At 43.9% G+C, this 15,522-nt stretch overlaps 1 protein-coding gene across 2 annotated transcripts in view; it reads left to right on the forward strand.

The window, feature by feature from the left end:
• Positions 1-3,442: 3,442 nt before the first annotated feature.
• The window catches only part of cfap299 (cilia and flagella associated protein 299), a 338,696-nt gene continuing 326,616 nt past the window's right edge, over positions 3,443-15,522 (forward strand). For both annotated transcript variants that reach the window (XM_055911115.1, XM_055911116.1), the window contains exons 1-2: positions 3,443-3,606; positions 9,754-9,884. In XM_055911115.1, coding sequence (XP_055767090.1) covers positions 3,496-3,606; positions 9,754-9,884 — 242 coding nt within the window. In that variant the 5' untranslated portion in view covers positions 3,443-3,495. The remainder of the gene's footprint in view (positions 3,607-9,753; positions 9,885-15,522) is intronic.

Below are 15,522 nucleotides of genomic sequence, written 5' to 3' on the forward strand. Positions count from 1 at the left end.
TCCACCTAGTCACATACCTCTTTACCTCCACCTACAGTCACATACCTCTTTACCTCCACCTACAGTCACATACCTCTATACCTCCACCTAGTCACATACCTCTTTACCTCCACCTACAGTCACATACCTCTTTACCTCCACCTACAGTCACATACCCCTATACCTCCACCTAGTCACATACCTCTTTACCTCCACCTACAGTTACATACCTCTTTACCTCCACCTCCACCTACAGTCACATACCTCTATACCTCCACCTAGTCACATACCTCTTTACCTCCACCTACAGTCACATACCTCTTTACCTCCACCTACAGTCACATACCTCTATACCTCCACCTACAGTCACATACCTCTTTACCTCCACCTACAGTCACATACCTCTTTACCTCCACCTACAGTCCCATACCTCTTTACCTCCACCTACAGTCCTATACCTCCACCTACAGTCACATACCTCTTTACCTCCACCTACAGTCACATACCTCTACCTCCACCTACAGTCACATACCTCTTTACCTCCACCTACAGTCCTATACCTCCACCTACAGTCACATACCTCTTTACCTCCACCTACAGTCACATACCTCTTTACCTCCACCTACAGTCACATACCTCTTTACCTCCACCTACAGTCACATACCTCTTTACCTCCACCTACAGTCACATACCTCTTTACCTCCACCTACAGTCACATACCTCTTTACCTCCACCTACAGTCACATACCTCTACCTCCACCTACAGTCCCATACCTCTACCTCCACCTACAGTCACATACCTCTTTACCTCCACCTACAGTCACATACCTCTTTACCTCCACCTACAGTCACATACCTCTTCCTCCACGGGGAGTTGATTGTAGCAGGGTGTTGTGTTCCCTCCAAGAGGCGTGCGTAACACAACTCTTGACTTTTGTATGAATTTCACTGAAAATAGCAATAATGAATCAACACACTACTGTAAATAAATGGACACAACCTGTTATAAAACAGAAATTGCTCTCTGTAAATGAATGGTGAGAAATACTCAGTCTGAAGCCATTTGGCTATGGGTTTCACAGCCATATAATAATGATACAAATTATATCAGCTCAAAAACAGGTTATTTACAACCTGTGTGTTTGTTGTTGGGAATAGGGGTATAGGAGAGTTTGACATACAGTACCAGTCAAAGGTTTGGGCACACCTACATTGTAGAATAATAGTGAAGACATCAAAATTATGAAATAACACATATGGAATCATGTAGTAACCCAAAAAGTGTTACACAAATCAAAATATATTTTATATTTGAGATTCTTCAAAGTAGCCACCCTTTGCCTTGATGACAGCTTTGCACACTCTTGGCATTCTCTCAACCAGCTTCATGAGGAATGCTTTTCCAACAGTCTTGAAGGAGTTCCAACATATGCTGAGCACTTGTTGGCTGCTTTTCCTTCACTCTGCGGTCCAACTCAGCCCAAACCCAAACCATCATGATGTCTCCACTAGCATTCTACAATGTAGAAAATAGTTCAAATAAAGAAAACCCCTTGAATTAGTATTTTTTATTTAACCCTTAATTTACCAGGTAAGTTGACTGAGAACACATTCTCATCTACAGCAACGACCTGGAGAATAGTTACAGGGGATAGGAGATGAATGAGCCAATTGTAAACTGGGGATTATTAGGTGACTGGGATGGTATTTGTGCCAGATTGGAAATGTAACCAGGACACTGAGGTTAACACCCCTACTCTTACAATAAGTGCCATGTGATCTTTAGTGACCACAGAGTCAGGACACCCATTTAACATCCAATCCGAAAGACAGCACCCTACAAAGGGCAATGTCCCCAATCACTGCCCTGGGGGATTGGGACCGTTTTTTTGACCAGAGGAAAGGGCCCTCCAACACCACTTCCAGCAGCATCTGGTCTCTAGGACATCTGGTCTCTAGGACAAACCCTGCTTAGCTTCAGAAGCAAGCCGGCAGTGGGTTGCAGGGTGGCATGCTGCTGATAGGTGTGTCCAAACTTTTGACTGGTACTGTATAACCCCTAACTTGACTTCAGCCAATGAGAATCAAGAGGGGCTTCGTCCTTCATGACTGGGCTAGCAGGCGAGTAACTGCATCGCAGCGCTTGCAGTTAGCAACTGATTCCTTCCAAACCACTCATTCTTGAATTAGCGATTTCCAACTTGTTGTGTAATGTTTATGTCCAATGGCCGATGAGCACCCGATACGTTTTATCTATAATTTCTCTTCATATGACAAGGATTGAAAAGGATTTGCCAGTAGATAGTAGACTTCATTCATGATGATGACTGCTTGTCTAGCTTGCTAGCTAAGATTTAGAAAGTATGAAGTTGACATCAGTCCAATCAAAGCTACTGGAGATATAACGTGATTTGACATTTTATCTGTTGTCAATGACCTTGAGCATTCTTGGATGGGCACTTCTAATGTAACTCTATGGCAGCACCCAAGGGGCTTGAATTTTTTGAGCTCTACCTGTAGATTTGGCAGTGACATAGTGTCCCCGTGAGTGACCAAACACTGAGCCAATCACGGTGCAACTAGAAAACATTACCAACCCCTACGTTCTGTATTTTCCGCTGGCTGTCCCACCACCACAGAAAGCACTGAGCTAGGCTGAAACACCTGCATTTTGGAGCTGCCTTACTCAAGAAAGCTTTTGTATTCTGCTTTATTAACTTAATAATTGTTTTAATTTATTGTTTGCAAACTGATATGTGACGTGTATTAATACCAAACTTTCATGAAAAAATGGCAAAATAATAATACTATATATATTTTATTTTTAGCTAAACAGGTGGGGTTCTGAATGACAGGTCGCCACTGCTGGAGATAAATGTTTTGGCTTCTATATATAGGCAACCATTGTGTAATAATTATGCAATAATTATTTTTGATTTGTACATTTTGTTTGACATTTTTTGGTCAATTTCACAGGGTTGTTCCAATGCTTTATCAATTCCATGGTTTACAGGCTACATTTAGGCTCCTTTAGTCTATTTTAAAATCAATGGACAACATCAAAATGTATTGGTCAGCAATAACCCATTGCATTTGATTGGTAAAATTGTAAGTAAAATACATTTGGCTGGTAGACATAAAAAATACATGTGTATCTAAGCACAGCACAAGACACGTGTTGGCACACCATGTGAACCAAAACTCACTCAATATCCTACTTTAAACTAGGGCCTAAATAATTATTATGGTCCATGTAAATAACGGTCCTCGTTTCATCTGGTTTAATTTCGTGTAAGTAAAGATACAAAGTATCTGGCAAAGACCGCTATTTCTTTAAAACGGCATTGTTGGTTAGGGGCTTGTAAGTAACCATTTCACAGTAAGGTCTTCCTACACCTGTTGTATTCGGCGCATGTGACTAATAAAGTTTGATTTGAATGAGTGAGAGCGCCATCCAGTCGTGATTCTCGAGCAGGTTGCTATGGTAATCGGTCAACGTAGGTACAACGGTAAAATATGGAGGAGGACAACGCTGCCGCGGCTCTCGACAATATTGTGACAGAATTTCAGACGTACGAAGATTTCCTCGACTCTCAAATTACGTCGTTGGACTTGTATTATCTCGAGGTAAGGCTTAAAAGTGTTTGCAAATGTGTTTGATAAGTTGCTGGCAGCATTTACCACCACACGACGTTGGCGAGTCAAACTTCCTTTGCTAACGTTACGTAGCTATAGCAGCTAACCTAGCGATAGATTAACATAGCTTGCCATATGCAGTTGGCATTACTTGGTTGACATTGCTATTATTGTGCCCCCTTGCGCAATGCAAAAAGTCTCGTACCAAACTATGTAGTGTACCTTGAAACTTGTTTGTTGTGGTAGTCAAAATGTTCAGGCGGTAGGTGGCAGTATAGGCCTTGACTTCAGTGAGTCAGTCATTGGTACGTTCATTGAGTAACAAAGTCAAAAGCTGTGTTCGAATACCCATACTAACATACTGTATACTACATACTTAATGAGTATATACTATTAGTTCATTTTAGTAACGTTATACTGTTGGGGCAGCAGGTAGCCTAGCTAGATTGAATCCCCGAGCTGACAAGGTAAAAATCTGTCGAATCACTGTTCCTAGGCCGTGATTGTAAATACGAATTTGTTCTTAACTGACTTGCCTAATGAAAAAAAACGAACGGTGTCCTTTCAGTTGAGCGTACTATGCTTGTCTACCGGAAGTTGATGCCATTGCAAAGCAACCTCTTGCTAGCTTGTTGGCATTAACACATTACTGGCTAGACATCTTACTACTTTGGGTGTGTTGGTAAATTCATTCAGAGTTTATAGGGCTAAATTAGTTTATAGGGCTAAATTAGTTTATAGGGCTAAATTAGTTTATAGGGCTAAATTAGTTTATAGGGCTAAATTAGTTTATAGGGCTAAATTAGTTTATAGGGCTAAATTAGTTTATAGGGCTAAATTAGTTTATAGGGCTAAATTAGTTTATAGGGCTAAATTAGTTTATAGGGCTAAATTAGTTCATAGGGCTAAATTAGTTTATAGGGCTAAATTAGTTCATAGGGCTAAATTAGTTTATAGGGTTTATAGGGCAAAATTAATTTATAGGGTTTATAGGGCTAAATTAGTTTATAGGGTTTAGGGCAAATTACTTTTATAGGGTTTATAGGGCTAAATTAGTTTATAGGGTTTAGGGCAAAATTATTTTATAGGGTTTAGGGCTAAATTAGTTTATAGGGTTTAGGGCAAAATTATTTTATAGGGTTTAGGGCTAAATTAGTTTATAGGGCTAAATTAGTTGATAGGGTTTATAGGGCTAAATTAGTTTATAGGGCTAAATTAGTTTATAGGGTTTATAGGGCTAAATTCGTTTAAATTAGTTTATAGGGCTAAATTAGTTTATAGGGCTAAATTATACTGAACAAAAATATACACGCAACATGCACCGATTTCAAAGATTTTACTGAGTTACAGTTCATATAAGGAAATCAGTCAATTTAACTTCTTATGGCTGCAGGGGCAGTATTGAGTAGCTTGGATGAAAGGTGCCCAGAGTAAACTGCCTGCTCCTCAGGCCCAGTTGCTAATATATGCATATTATTATTAGTATTGGATAGAAAACACTCTGAAGTTTCTAAAACTGTTTGAATGATGTCTGTGAGTATAACAGAACTCATATGGCAGGCAATAACCTGCCATATCCAACCAGGAAGTGGGAAATCTGAGGTTGGTCGATTTTCAACTCATTGCCTATCGAATACACATTGGGATATGGATCAGTTTGCACTTCCTACTGCTTCCACTAGATGTCAACAGTCTGTAGAACCTTGTCTGATGCTTCTACTGTGAAGTGGGGCCGAAGGAGACAGGAATGAGGAATGAGGAATGAGTCAGGCGTTCACATGAGAGGGAGCTCTGTTCCATCGCACATCTGAAGTCAATGGAATTCTCCGGTTGGAACGTTATTGAAGATTTATGTTAAAAACATCCTAAAGATTGATTCAATACACTGTTTGACATGTTTCTACTGGCTGTTACGGAACTTTTTGACATTTCGTCTGCTTTTAGTGAACGCGCTTCCTGACTTTGGATTTGTTTACCAAACACGCTAAGAAAAATAGCTATTTGGACATAAATGATGGACATTACCGAACAAAACAAAAATTTATTGTGGGAGTCCTGGGAGTGTATTCCAACGAAGATCAGCAAAGGTAAGTGAAGATTTATAATGCTATTCATGAGTTTTGTTGACTGCACAATTTGGCGGGTAACTGTATGGCTTCCTTTTGTGGCTGAACGCTGTTCTCAGACTATTGAATATTGTGCTTTTGCCGTAAAGCTTTTTGAAATCTGACACAGCGGTTGCGTTAAGAACAAGTGTATCTTCAATTCTATGTAAAACATGTATCTTTCATTAAAGTTTATGATGAGTATTTATGTTATTTGACGTGGCTCTGCAATTTCTCTGGATGTTTTGGAGGCATTTCTGAACATGGCGCCAATGTAAACTGAGGTTTTTGGATATAAATATGAACTTTATCGAACAAAACATATATGTATTGTGTAACATGAAGTCCTATGAGTGTCATCTGATAAAGATCATCAAAGGTTAGTGATTAATTTTATCTCTATTTCTGCTTTTTGTGACTCCTGTCTTTGGCTGGAAAAATGGCTGTTTTTCTTTGATTTTGCGGTGACCTAACATAATCGTTTGTGGTGCTTTCGCTTTAAAGCCTTTTTGAAATCGTACACTGTGGTGGGATTAACAAGAAGTGTATCTTTAATATGGTGTGAAATACTTGTATGCTTGAGGAATTTTAATTATGAGATTTTTGTTGTTTGAATTTGGCGCCCTGCACTTTCACTGGCTGTTGTCATATCGATCCCGTTAACGGGATTGCAGCCATAAGAAGAAGAAGAAATAAAGAAGAAATACATTTAGCCGTAATCTATGGATTTCACATGATTGGGAATACAGATATGCATTTGTTGGTCACAGATACCATAAAAAAAAAAAGTAGGGGCGTGGATTAGAAAACCAGTCAGTATCTGGTGTCAGCAAATTTGCCTCATGCAGCGCGACACGTCTCCTTCACATAGCGTTGATCAGGCTGTTGATTGTGGCCTGTGGAATGTTGTCCCACTCCTTCAATGGCTGCGGAAGTTTCTGGATATTGGTGGGAACTGGAATAGGCTGTCGTACACGTCGATCCAGAGCATCCCAAACATGCTCAATGTGTAACATGTCTGGTGAGTTTGCAGGCCATGGAAGAACTGGGACATTTTCAGCATCCAGGAATTGTGTACAGATCCTTGCAACATGGGGCGGTGCATTATCATGCTGAAACATGAGGGGATGGCAGTGGATGAATAGCATGACAATGGACCTCAGGATCTTGTCAAGGTATCTCTGTGCATTCAAATTGACATTGATTAAATGCAATTGTGTTCGTTGTCCGTAGCTTATGCAAGCCCATACCATAACCCCACTGCCACCATGTTCACAACGTTGACATCAGCAAACCACTCGCCCACATGACGCCATACAAGTTGTTTGCTATCTGCCCGGTACATTTGAAACCAGTATTAATCCGTGAATATTTTTGACTGTCCTGTTTAAAAAAAAAATATATAATCTTTATTTAATTTTCATCCCTGTCAAAGGGGGTGGTATTTGTCAGTGAATATGAGAAAGGTCATAAATTCAGCCCCTAGGCCTATAAGGGCTATTTGTTTAACAGCTTCACCAGTAGATGGGACTATTGACTATTGCTGAGAAGTTACATAAGGTTCAGCTGAATAGCCATGCCGGAACACCTGTGTCCACAGAGGTTAGAACACAACATGTATCTCACCTGGTTATCAACTCTGGACAAACAAACAGTATCAGACTCTTTCACCTCCCTCACTTTCAGGTGTGGACACACTGCAGTCAGCCCAGGTCTAGGCTAAACCTGCACAGTCATGACTTATGTAGGTATTGATTAAGTGTGTTGTTGCCAATGCTTTTTCTATGGACACTTTACCAGACTTCTGATGTTTGATAGTATTTAGGCCTAGGTTAGTCAAGTGTACATTTCTGAAAATCTAACTAGAGTTTTTCTCCCAGAGTCAGGTATTTAGAGAGTTGTTATATTGAGGTTTTAGCATTATGATATTCAAAATTAAAAAAAAAAAATTGTCCCAACTCTCTAAATACATTTGCTGTGGTTTGCCCTATAACATCTATGCCAACAGGAAACCCCGACAACCAGTCAAAAGTTTATTTAGATAACATTTTTGGTTTGAGTCCATTCAGCAATGTAATCCCAGTTGTTTAAAACAAGCAAATCGAGTTTGAATAGCGGAACTCAGAACAGTCAAATGGACTCAGTCAATGAGCGTTGACATGACAACGGATGAAGATAGTGAACGCCACATCACTGACTGAATAAAGCTATTTTGGAAACAATTTAACTAATTTGCTTGGAATGGTTTGCCACGTGATAGGTGAAAGAAATAGAAACTTTCCCTGACTAGTCTGGATGCTGAGGCCTGAGGACTGGCTGGATGAGGACTGGCTGGATGAGGACTGACTGGCTGGATGAGGACTGGCTGGCTGGATGAGGACTGGCTGGATGAGGACTTGCTGGATGAGGACTGGTTGGATGAGGACTGGTTGGATGAGGACTGGTTGGATGAGGACTGGCTGGGTGAGGACTGGCTGGGTGAGGACTGGCTGGATGAGGCCTGGCTGGCTGGATGAGGCCTGGCTGGCTGGATGAGGACTGGCTGGATGAGGACTGGCTGGATGAGGACTGGCTGAGTGAGGACTGGCTGGCTGGATGAGGACTGGTTGGATGAGGACTGGCTGGATGAGGACTGGCTGGATGAGGACTGGTTGGATGAGGACTGGCTGGATGAGGACTGGTTGAATGAGGACTGGTTGGGTGAGGACTGGTTGGATGAGGACTGGCTGGCTGGATGAGGACTGGTTGGATGAGGACTGGTTGGATGAGGACTGGCTGGATGAGGACTGGTTGGATGAGGACTGGTTGGGTGAGGACTGGTTGGGTGAGGACTGGTTGAATGAGGACTGGTTGGATGAGGCCTGGCTGGCTGGATGAGGCCTGGCTGGCTGGATGAGGCCTGGCTGGCTGGATGAGGCCTGGCTGGATGAGGCCTGGTTGGATGAGGCCTGGCTGGATGAGGACTGGTTGGATGAGGACTGGTTGGATGAGGCCTGGCTGGCTGGATGAGGCCTGGCTGGCTGGATGAGGCCTGGCTGGCTGGATGAGGCCTGGCTGGATGAGGACTGGTTGGATGAGGACTGGTTGGATGAGGCCTGGCTGGCTGGATGAGGCCTGGCTGGCTGGATGAGGCCTGGCTGGCTGGATGAGGCCTGGCTGGCTGGATGAGGCCTGGCTGGCTGGATGAGGCCTGGCTGGATGAGGACTGGTTGAATGAGGACTGGTTGGATGAGGCCTGGCTGGCTGGATGAGGCCTGGCTGGCTGGATGAGGCCTGGCTGGCTGGATGAGGCCTGGCTGGGCTTGGCTTAGCTTAGTTTGGGTAGTAGAATGACATGTGGCACTTGATCCAACCAGCCACAGGCCTGGGTTGGGTTGGACTTGAAAGGGTAGCTCTGTTTAGATGACGGGTCCTGGTGATGTGTATATATCAAGCTATGTCCTTACCACAGGTTTGACCACAAGCATGCTGCCTCCCTTAACCCCACGACCTCTGCTATGCACACACACACACACACACACACACACACACACACACACACACACACACACACACACACACACACACACACACACACAGTATTTTAAAAAAATCTACAATCCATCTTTAGCAGACTGTCCATTATGTTTTGCATTGTCTGCTCCAGTCTCCAATCAAAAAGAAGATCAACAATTGTGTGTGTCTCTTTATATATGTTTATAGTGGTGGGGGTTATTAGTGGGTCCCCCCCCCCCCCCCACCCTCCCTGTCTGAGCAGATGTCCGTTCATTGCTCCTGTAGGATGAGGAGTAAGGATGGTTACCTGTCTGTTTATACGTGTGTATAGTGGTGGGGGGTTATTAGTGGGTCGCCCCCCCCCCCCCCCCCCTCCCTGTCTGAGCAGATGTCCGTTCATTGCTCCTGTAGGATGAGGAGTAAGGATGGTTACCTGTCTGTTTATACGTGTGTGTGTGTGTGTGGTGGGGGGGTTGTCAGTGGATCCACCTTTCCCTTCCTGTCTGTCTGACCAGATCTCTTTTCATTGCTCCACCAGGATGAGGATTTGGCTCGCCAGCTGGTGGAGCTGGGCTACAGGGGCAGCGGAGAGGTCCTGAAGAGGGAGGAATTTGAGACCAGGAAAGCAGCTGCAGAAGCCTCCTGGCTCTCCAAGAGGAACCAGCAGAAGTAAGTCAGTTAGACAGTGAAGCTATCTGTCAACTAGTGGCCGCAGTGCTCTCCGAGAGGAAGGCACTGTCTGACTGTCAATTAGGGGCCACTGTGCTCTCCAAGGGGAAGGGCCACAGTGCTCTCCAAGGGGAAGGGCCACAGTGCTCTCCAAGGGGAAGGGCCACAGTGCTCTCCAAGGGGAAGGGCCACAGTGCTCTCCAAGGGGAAGGGTCACAGTGCTCTCCAAGGGGAAGGGCCACAGTGCTCCCCAAGGGGAAGGGCCACAGTGCTCCCCAAGGGGAAGGGCCACAGTGCTCTCCAAGGGGAAGGCATTGTTTGTCTGTCAACTAGTGGCCACAGTGCTCCCCAAGGGGAAGGCATTGTTTGTCTGTCAACTAGTGGCCACAGTGCTCCCCAAGGGGAAGGCATTGTTTGTCTGTCAACTAGTGGCCACAGTGCTCCCCAAGGGGAAGGGCCACAGTGCTCTCCAAGGGGAAGGGCCACAGTGCTCTCCAAGGGGAAGGGCCACAGTGCTCTCCAAGGGGAAGGGCCACAGTGCTCTCCAAGGGGAAGGGCCACAGTGCTCTCCAAGGGGAAGGGCCACAGTGCTCTCCAAGGGGAAGGCCACAATGCTCTCCAAGGGGAAGGACCACAGTGCTCCCCAAGGGGAAGGGCCACAGTGCTCCCCAAGGGGAAGGGCCACAGTGCTCTCCAAGGGGAAGGCATTGTTTGTCTGTCAACTAGTGGCCACAGTGCTCCCCAAGGGGAAGGCATTGTTTGTCTGTCAACTAGTGGCCACAGTGCTCCCCAAGGGGAAGGGCCACAGTGCTCCCCAAGGGGAAGGGCCACAGTGCTCCCCAAGGGGAAGGGCCACAGTGCTCCCCAAGGGGAAGGGCCACAGTGCTCCCCAAGGGGAAGGGCCACAGTGCTCCCCAAGGGGAAGGGCCACAGTGCTCCCCAAGGGGAAGGGCCACAGTGCTCCCCAAGGGGAAGGGCCACAGTGCTCTCCAAGGGGAAGGGCCACAGTGCTCCCCAAGGGGAAGACCACAGTGCTCCCCAAGGGGAAGGGCCACAGTGCTCTCCAAGGGGAAGGGCCACAGTGCTCTCCAAGGGGAAGACCACAGTGCTCCCCAAGGGGAAGCCATTGTCTGTTTGTTGTCTTTGTGTGTGTTTTGTACTTAAAACTTCTTGCCACTAGGGGGGTGCCATTTCGACATAGCACAAATGTGTACCCAATGTAAACGGCCTCATACTCAATTTTTGCTTGTACAATATGCATATTATTCTTACTATTGGATAGAAAACACTCTCTAGTTTCTAAAACCGTTGGAATTATGTCTGTGGGTGAAACAGAACTCTCTCTGCAGTGAAATCCATGACATGAACTGCGAAGGTCTGAAAACTAGGCTCTGCTCTTGGATCAGTTTTAAGATCTGTGTGTATCCTATGGGTCGACATGAACTGCACCCGCCTTCCCCTGGATGTCAGTAACCAATGAGAAGTGGAATGGACTTTCTGCGTAGTTCCCAGAGGTTATAATAGGCCAAGGAGCGAGAGGACCTATCTTTTCAACGCTCGCCATTACGCAAAGCAAGACCTCAGGATGGCATTTTGGAACGCTCAGTTATTGACCTTTGATATATCCGTCTGTAATTTAATTCGTTATAGCTGTTAGAAACATCATAACGAAGTTATTTTAAACCGAGTTATATCAGTTTATGCGAGTATATTGCTATTTTCGGAATTTCCTTAGTATTGAGTATAAAGATTTGGGCATGCTGTTTGGTATAGCTACTTGTTAGCTGCTACTTCCGAATTTGAACACGACTTTTTACAACCAAGCAACAATTATTTTGGACAAAGGACCACTTCGCCAAGATTCTGATGGAAGCTCGTCCAAAAGTAAGAGCTATTTATGATGTTATTCCGTATTTATGTGGAAAAATGTGAACGTATTTGTCCGCCATTATTGCGGCACTAGTCTGGCTGTAACGCACACTGTATGTCTAATAACGTTAATTTTAAAAATCTAACTCAGCGATTGCATTAAGAACTAATTTATCTTTCAATTGCTGTCCAACCTGTATTTTTTTTAGTCAAGTTTATGAATAGCTTTCGATAAGAGTAGGTGCCTTTGTAACAGTATAACTTTAAACCGTCCCCTCGCCCCGACACGGGCGCGAACCAGGGACCCTCTGCACACATCAACAACAGTCGCCCACGAAGCATCGCTACCCATCGCTCCACAAAGGCCACGGCTCTTGCAGAGCAAGGGGCAACACTACTTAAGTCTCAGAGCAAGTGACGTAATTGATTGAAATGCTACTAGCGCGTACCCATCTGCTGTACGCTGTGTATTTTTAAGAAATGTTTTATGATGAGTAATTAGCTAATACACAATGGTCTCTGTAGTTATTCTAGTCATTTTAGTGACAGTTGTAATGGGGGCTGCAATTGTAAACTATGATTTATACCTGAAATATGCACATTTTTCTAACAAAACCTATGCTATACAATAAATATGTTATCAGACTGTCATCTGATGAGGTTGTTTCTTGGCTAGTGGCTATTTATATCTTTATTTGGTCGAATTTGTGATAGCTACTGATGCAGTAAGAAAATGGTGGAGTATGAGAGTGGTGTCTTTTGCTAACGTGGTTAGCTAATAGATTTACATATTGTGTCTTCCCTGTAAAACATTTTAAAAATCAGAGATGATGGCTTGAATCACAAGATCTGTATCTTTCATTTGGTGTCTTGGACTTGTGATTTCATGAACATTTTATTTTATGATATCCCTGTAACTTTAGGCTAGGCTATGCTAGTCAGCTTTTGTGATGGGGGGGATCCCGGATCCGGGTTTGTGAGGCGTTAGAGGTTCAAGTGCTGGATTTGACTTCATTGTAGAAAGGAAAATGTTGTGATGATTTCAGCTTGATAGGACATCTGCAGCGATCACGATCTCGATGAATGTCGTCTGGGATATTATTCCTATACATTTTTTATAAAAACTACAGGTTACAATTTCAAAAACGAGAATTTCAACTCCACAATACGTTTGTACATTTAATCAAAACGAATGCAATTCTCATTTAACAATCTCAACATTTAGACTCCTGAACTGCCCTAGCGACTAGAGGTCGACCTCTACTAGCGACACCAGGGAATCAAGATGCAAAGAGTTCTAACAGGTTATTAAATCAGGATTGACTTAATTCGGTGGAGACCCGAGGAACCCAGAGTTAACCAACCCTGTCAACGCAGTAGGTATCTCATGTTTTTATACTTCAACAAAGAAGTTAGGTAAAACAGGAAGCTTGTGTAGTAGAGTTTAGTAAACACAAAGGGAATAAGGAAGTGATCTCTACGGGACTTTAATGAGGACCAGCTAACCTTTTGATAAAGGATGCAGTGATGCTTATTAAAACTGTTACCTGTGATGAAGTGAAAGGCACTATTTTAGACGGAATCCAAAGGTTTAAGAGTGGTGAAAGAAATTCTGGTAAATGGTGTCACCATTGTCAAGAACTGGCAGGAAAGTTGACTGTACTATCTGCTTCCTGCTGTTTAGAAAGGTGCAAGATCTATCTCTGAAAAAGAAGCCCACTATAAATCTGAGTTTTTTTAGCCAGCTCATCAGTATGTTAAAAAAAAAAAAACTTTAATCCTTGTCAATCCAAATGCCCCGATATTTATAGGCGGGAACCCAATCGATTCGAGAACCATACAATTAATAAACATGTAATCCATCTGAAACATTCTTGTGAGAACTAGAGAACAGCATGTATTTAGTTTTAAACCAACCAGGGCTTTCTGTAATGCAACAAAATCAGATTGCAGCTCTAACAAAGTCTGGTCTGAGCAATGGCATACATAACAGTATTGTCTACATACAGATGAATATTACAAGTTTTTAACAGAGAGACCAATATTATTTATATAAATATTAAAGTGAACAGGTCCCAATACAGACCCCTGTGGTACACCTTTCGTAATATCCGGTAATATCAGAAATCACACATTGTATCCTGTTAGATAATTCTCAAACCACTTACAAGAAGAAGCCTGATCTAGGCCTATTTCAGTCAACTTTTAAATTAGAACTTGATGTTCAACAGTGTCAACGGCCTTGGAAAGGTCTATAAATAAGCAACACAATGGTTTTTATGATAACACATTTAAAAACAAGCGTAGCAGCTGAAACAGTACTATGTCCTGGTCTAAAACCAGACTGGTGCACATTAACAATAGAATGACAAGTTGAAGTTCTCTGCTGAGAGTTAGTCAGGTATTCTAAAACTTTGGAAAGGAAAGAAATATTTGGAAATGTAGACGGTAGTTATCTAAGTCAAAATGATATTTATCTTTAATGTCTATTGCAGTGTGCAGGTTGTTAATCTGGGTTGGTGATAGGAGACACAGCCTGGTCCCAGATCTGTTATTGTTGACTCCTTACAAACTCCAGATGTAGGACTAGGCTAGAGGTTATAGTTCATCTCCAGGGCAGTCTCCATCTAAAGCTCCCTGCTAGAGGAGGTGAACTATAAGCTCCTCCCTGCTAGAGGAGGTGAACTATGAACTCCTCCCTGCTAGAGGAGGTGAACTATAAGCTCCTCCCTGCTAGAGGAGTTCATCTCCAGGGGAGTCTCCATCTAAAGCTCCCTGCTAGAGGAGGTGAACTATAACCATCTAAAGCTCCCTGCTAGAGGAGGTGAACTATAACCATCTAAAGCTCCCTGCTAGAGGAGGTGAACTATAACCATCTAAAGCTCCCTGCTAGAGGAGGTGAACTATAACCATCTAAAGCTCCCTGCTAGAGGAGGTGAACTATAAGCTCCTCCCTGCTAGAGGAGGTGAACTATAACCATCTACAGCTCCCTGCTAGAGGAGGTGAACTATAAGCTCCTCCCTGCTAGAGGAGGTGAACTATAAGCTCCTCCCTGCTAGAGGAGGTGAACTATAAACTCCTCCCTGCTAGAGGAGGTGAACTATAAACTCCTCCCTGCTAGAGGAGGTGAACTATAAACTCCTCCCTGCTAGAGGAGGTGAACTATAAGCTCCTCCCTGCTAGAGGAGTTCATCTCCAGGGGAGTCTCCATCTACAGCTCCCTGCTAGAGGAGGTGAACTATAACCATCTAAAGCTCCCTGCTAGAGGAGGTGAACTATAAGCTCCTCCCTGCTAGAGGAGGTGAACTATAAGCTCCTCCCTGCTAGAGGAGGTGAACTATAAACTCCTCCCTGCTAGAGGAGGTGAACTATAAGCTCCTCCCTGCTAGAGGAGTTCATCTCCAGGGGAGTCTCCATCTAAAGCTCCCTGCTAGAGGAAGTGAACTATAACCATCTAAAGCTCCCTGCTAGAGGAGGTGAACTATAACCATCTAAAGCTCCCTGCTAGAGGAGGTGAACTATAAGCTCCTCCCTGCTAGAGGAGGTGAACTATAAGCTCCTCCCTGCTAGAGGAGGTCATCTCCAGGGGAGTCTCCATCTAAAGCTCCCTGCTAGAGGAGGTGAACTATAAGCTCCTCCCTGCTAGAGGAGGTGAACTATAAGCTCCTCCCTGCTAGAGGAGGTGAACTATAAGCTCCTCCCTGCTAGAGGAGTTCATCTCCAGGGGAGTCTCCATCTAAAGATCCCTGCTAGAGGAGGTGAACTATA

This window comes from Salvelinus fontinalis, unplaced genomic scaffold, assembly GCF_029448725.1.
Source record: "Salvelinus fontinalis isolate EN_2023a unplaced genomic scaffold, ASM2944872v1 scaffold_0050, whole genome shotgun sequence".
NCBI lineage: Eukaryota > Metazoa > Chordata > Actinopteri > Salmoniformes > Salmonidae > Salvelinus > Salvelinus fontinalis.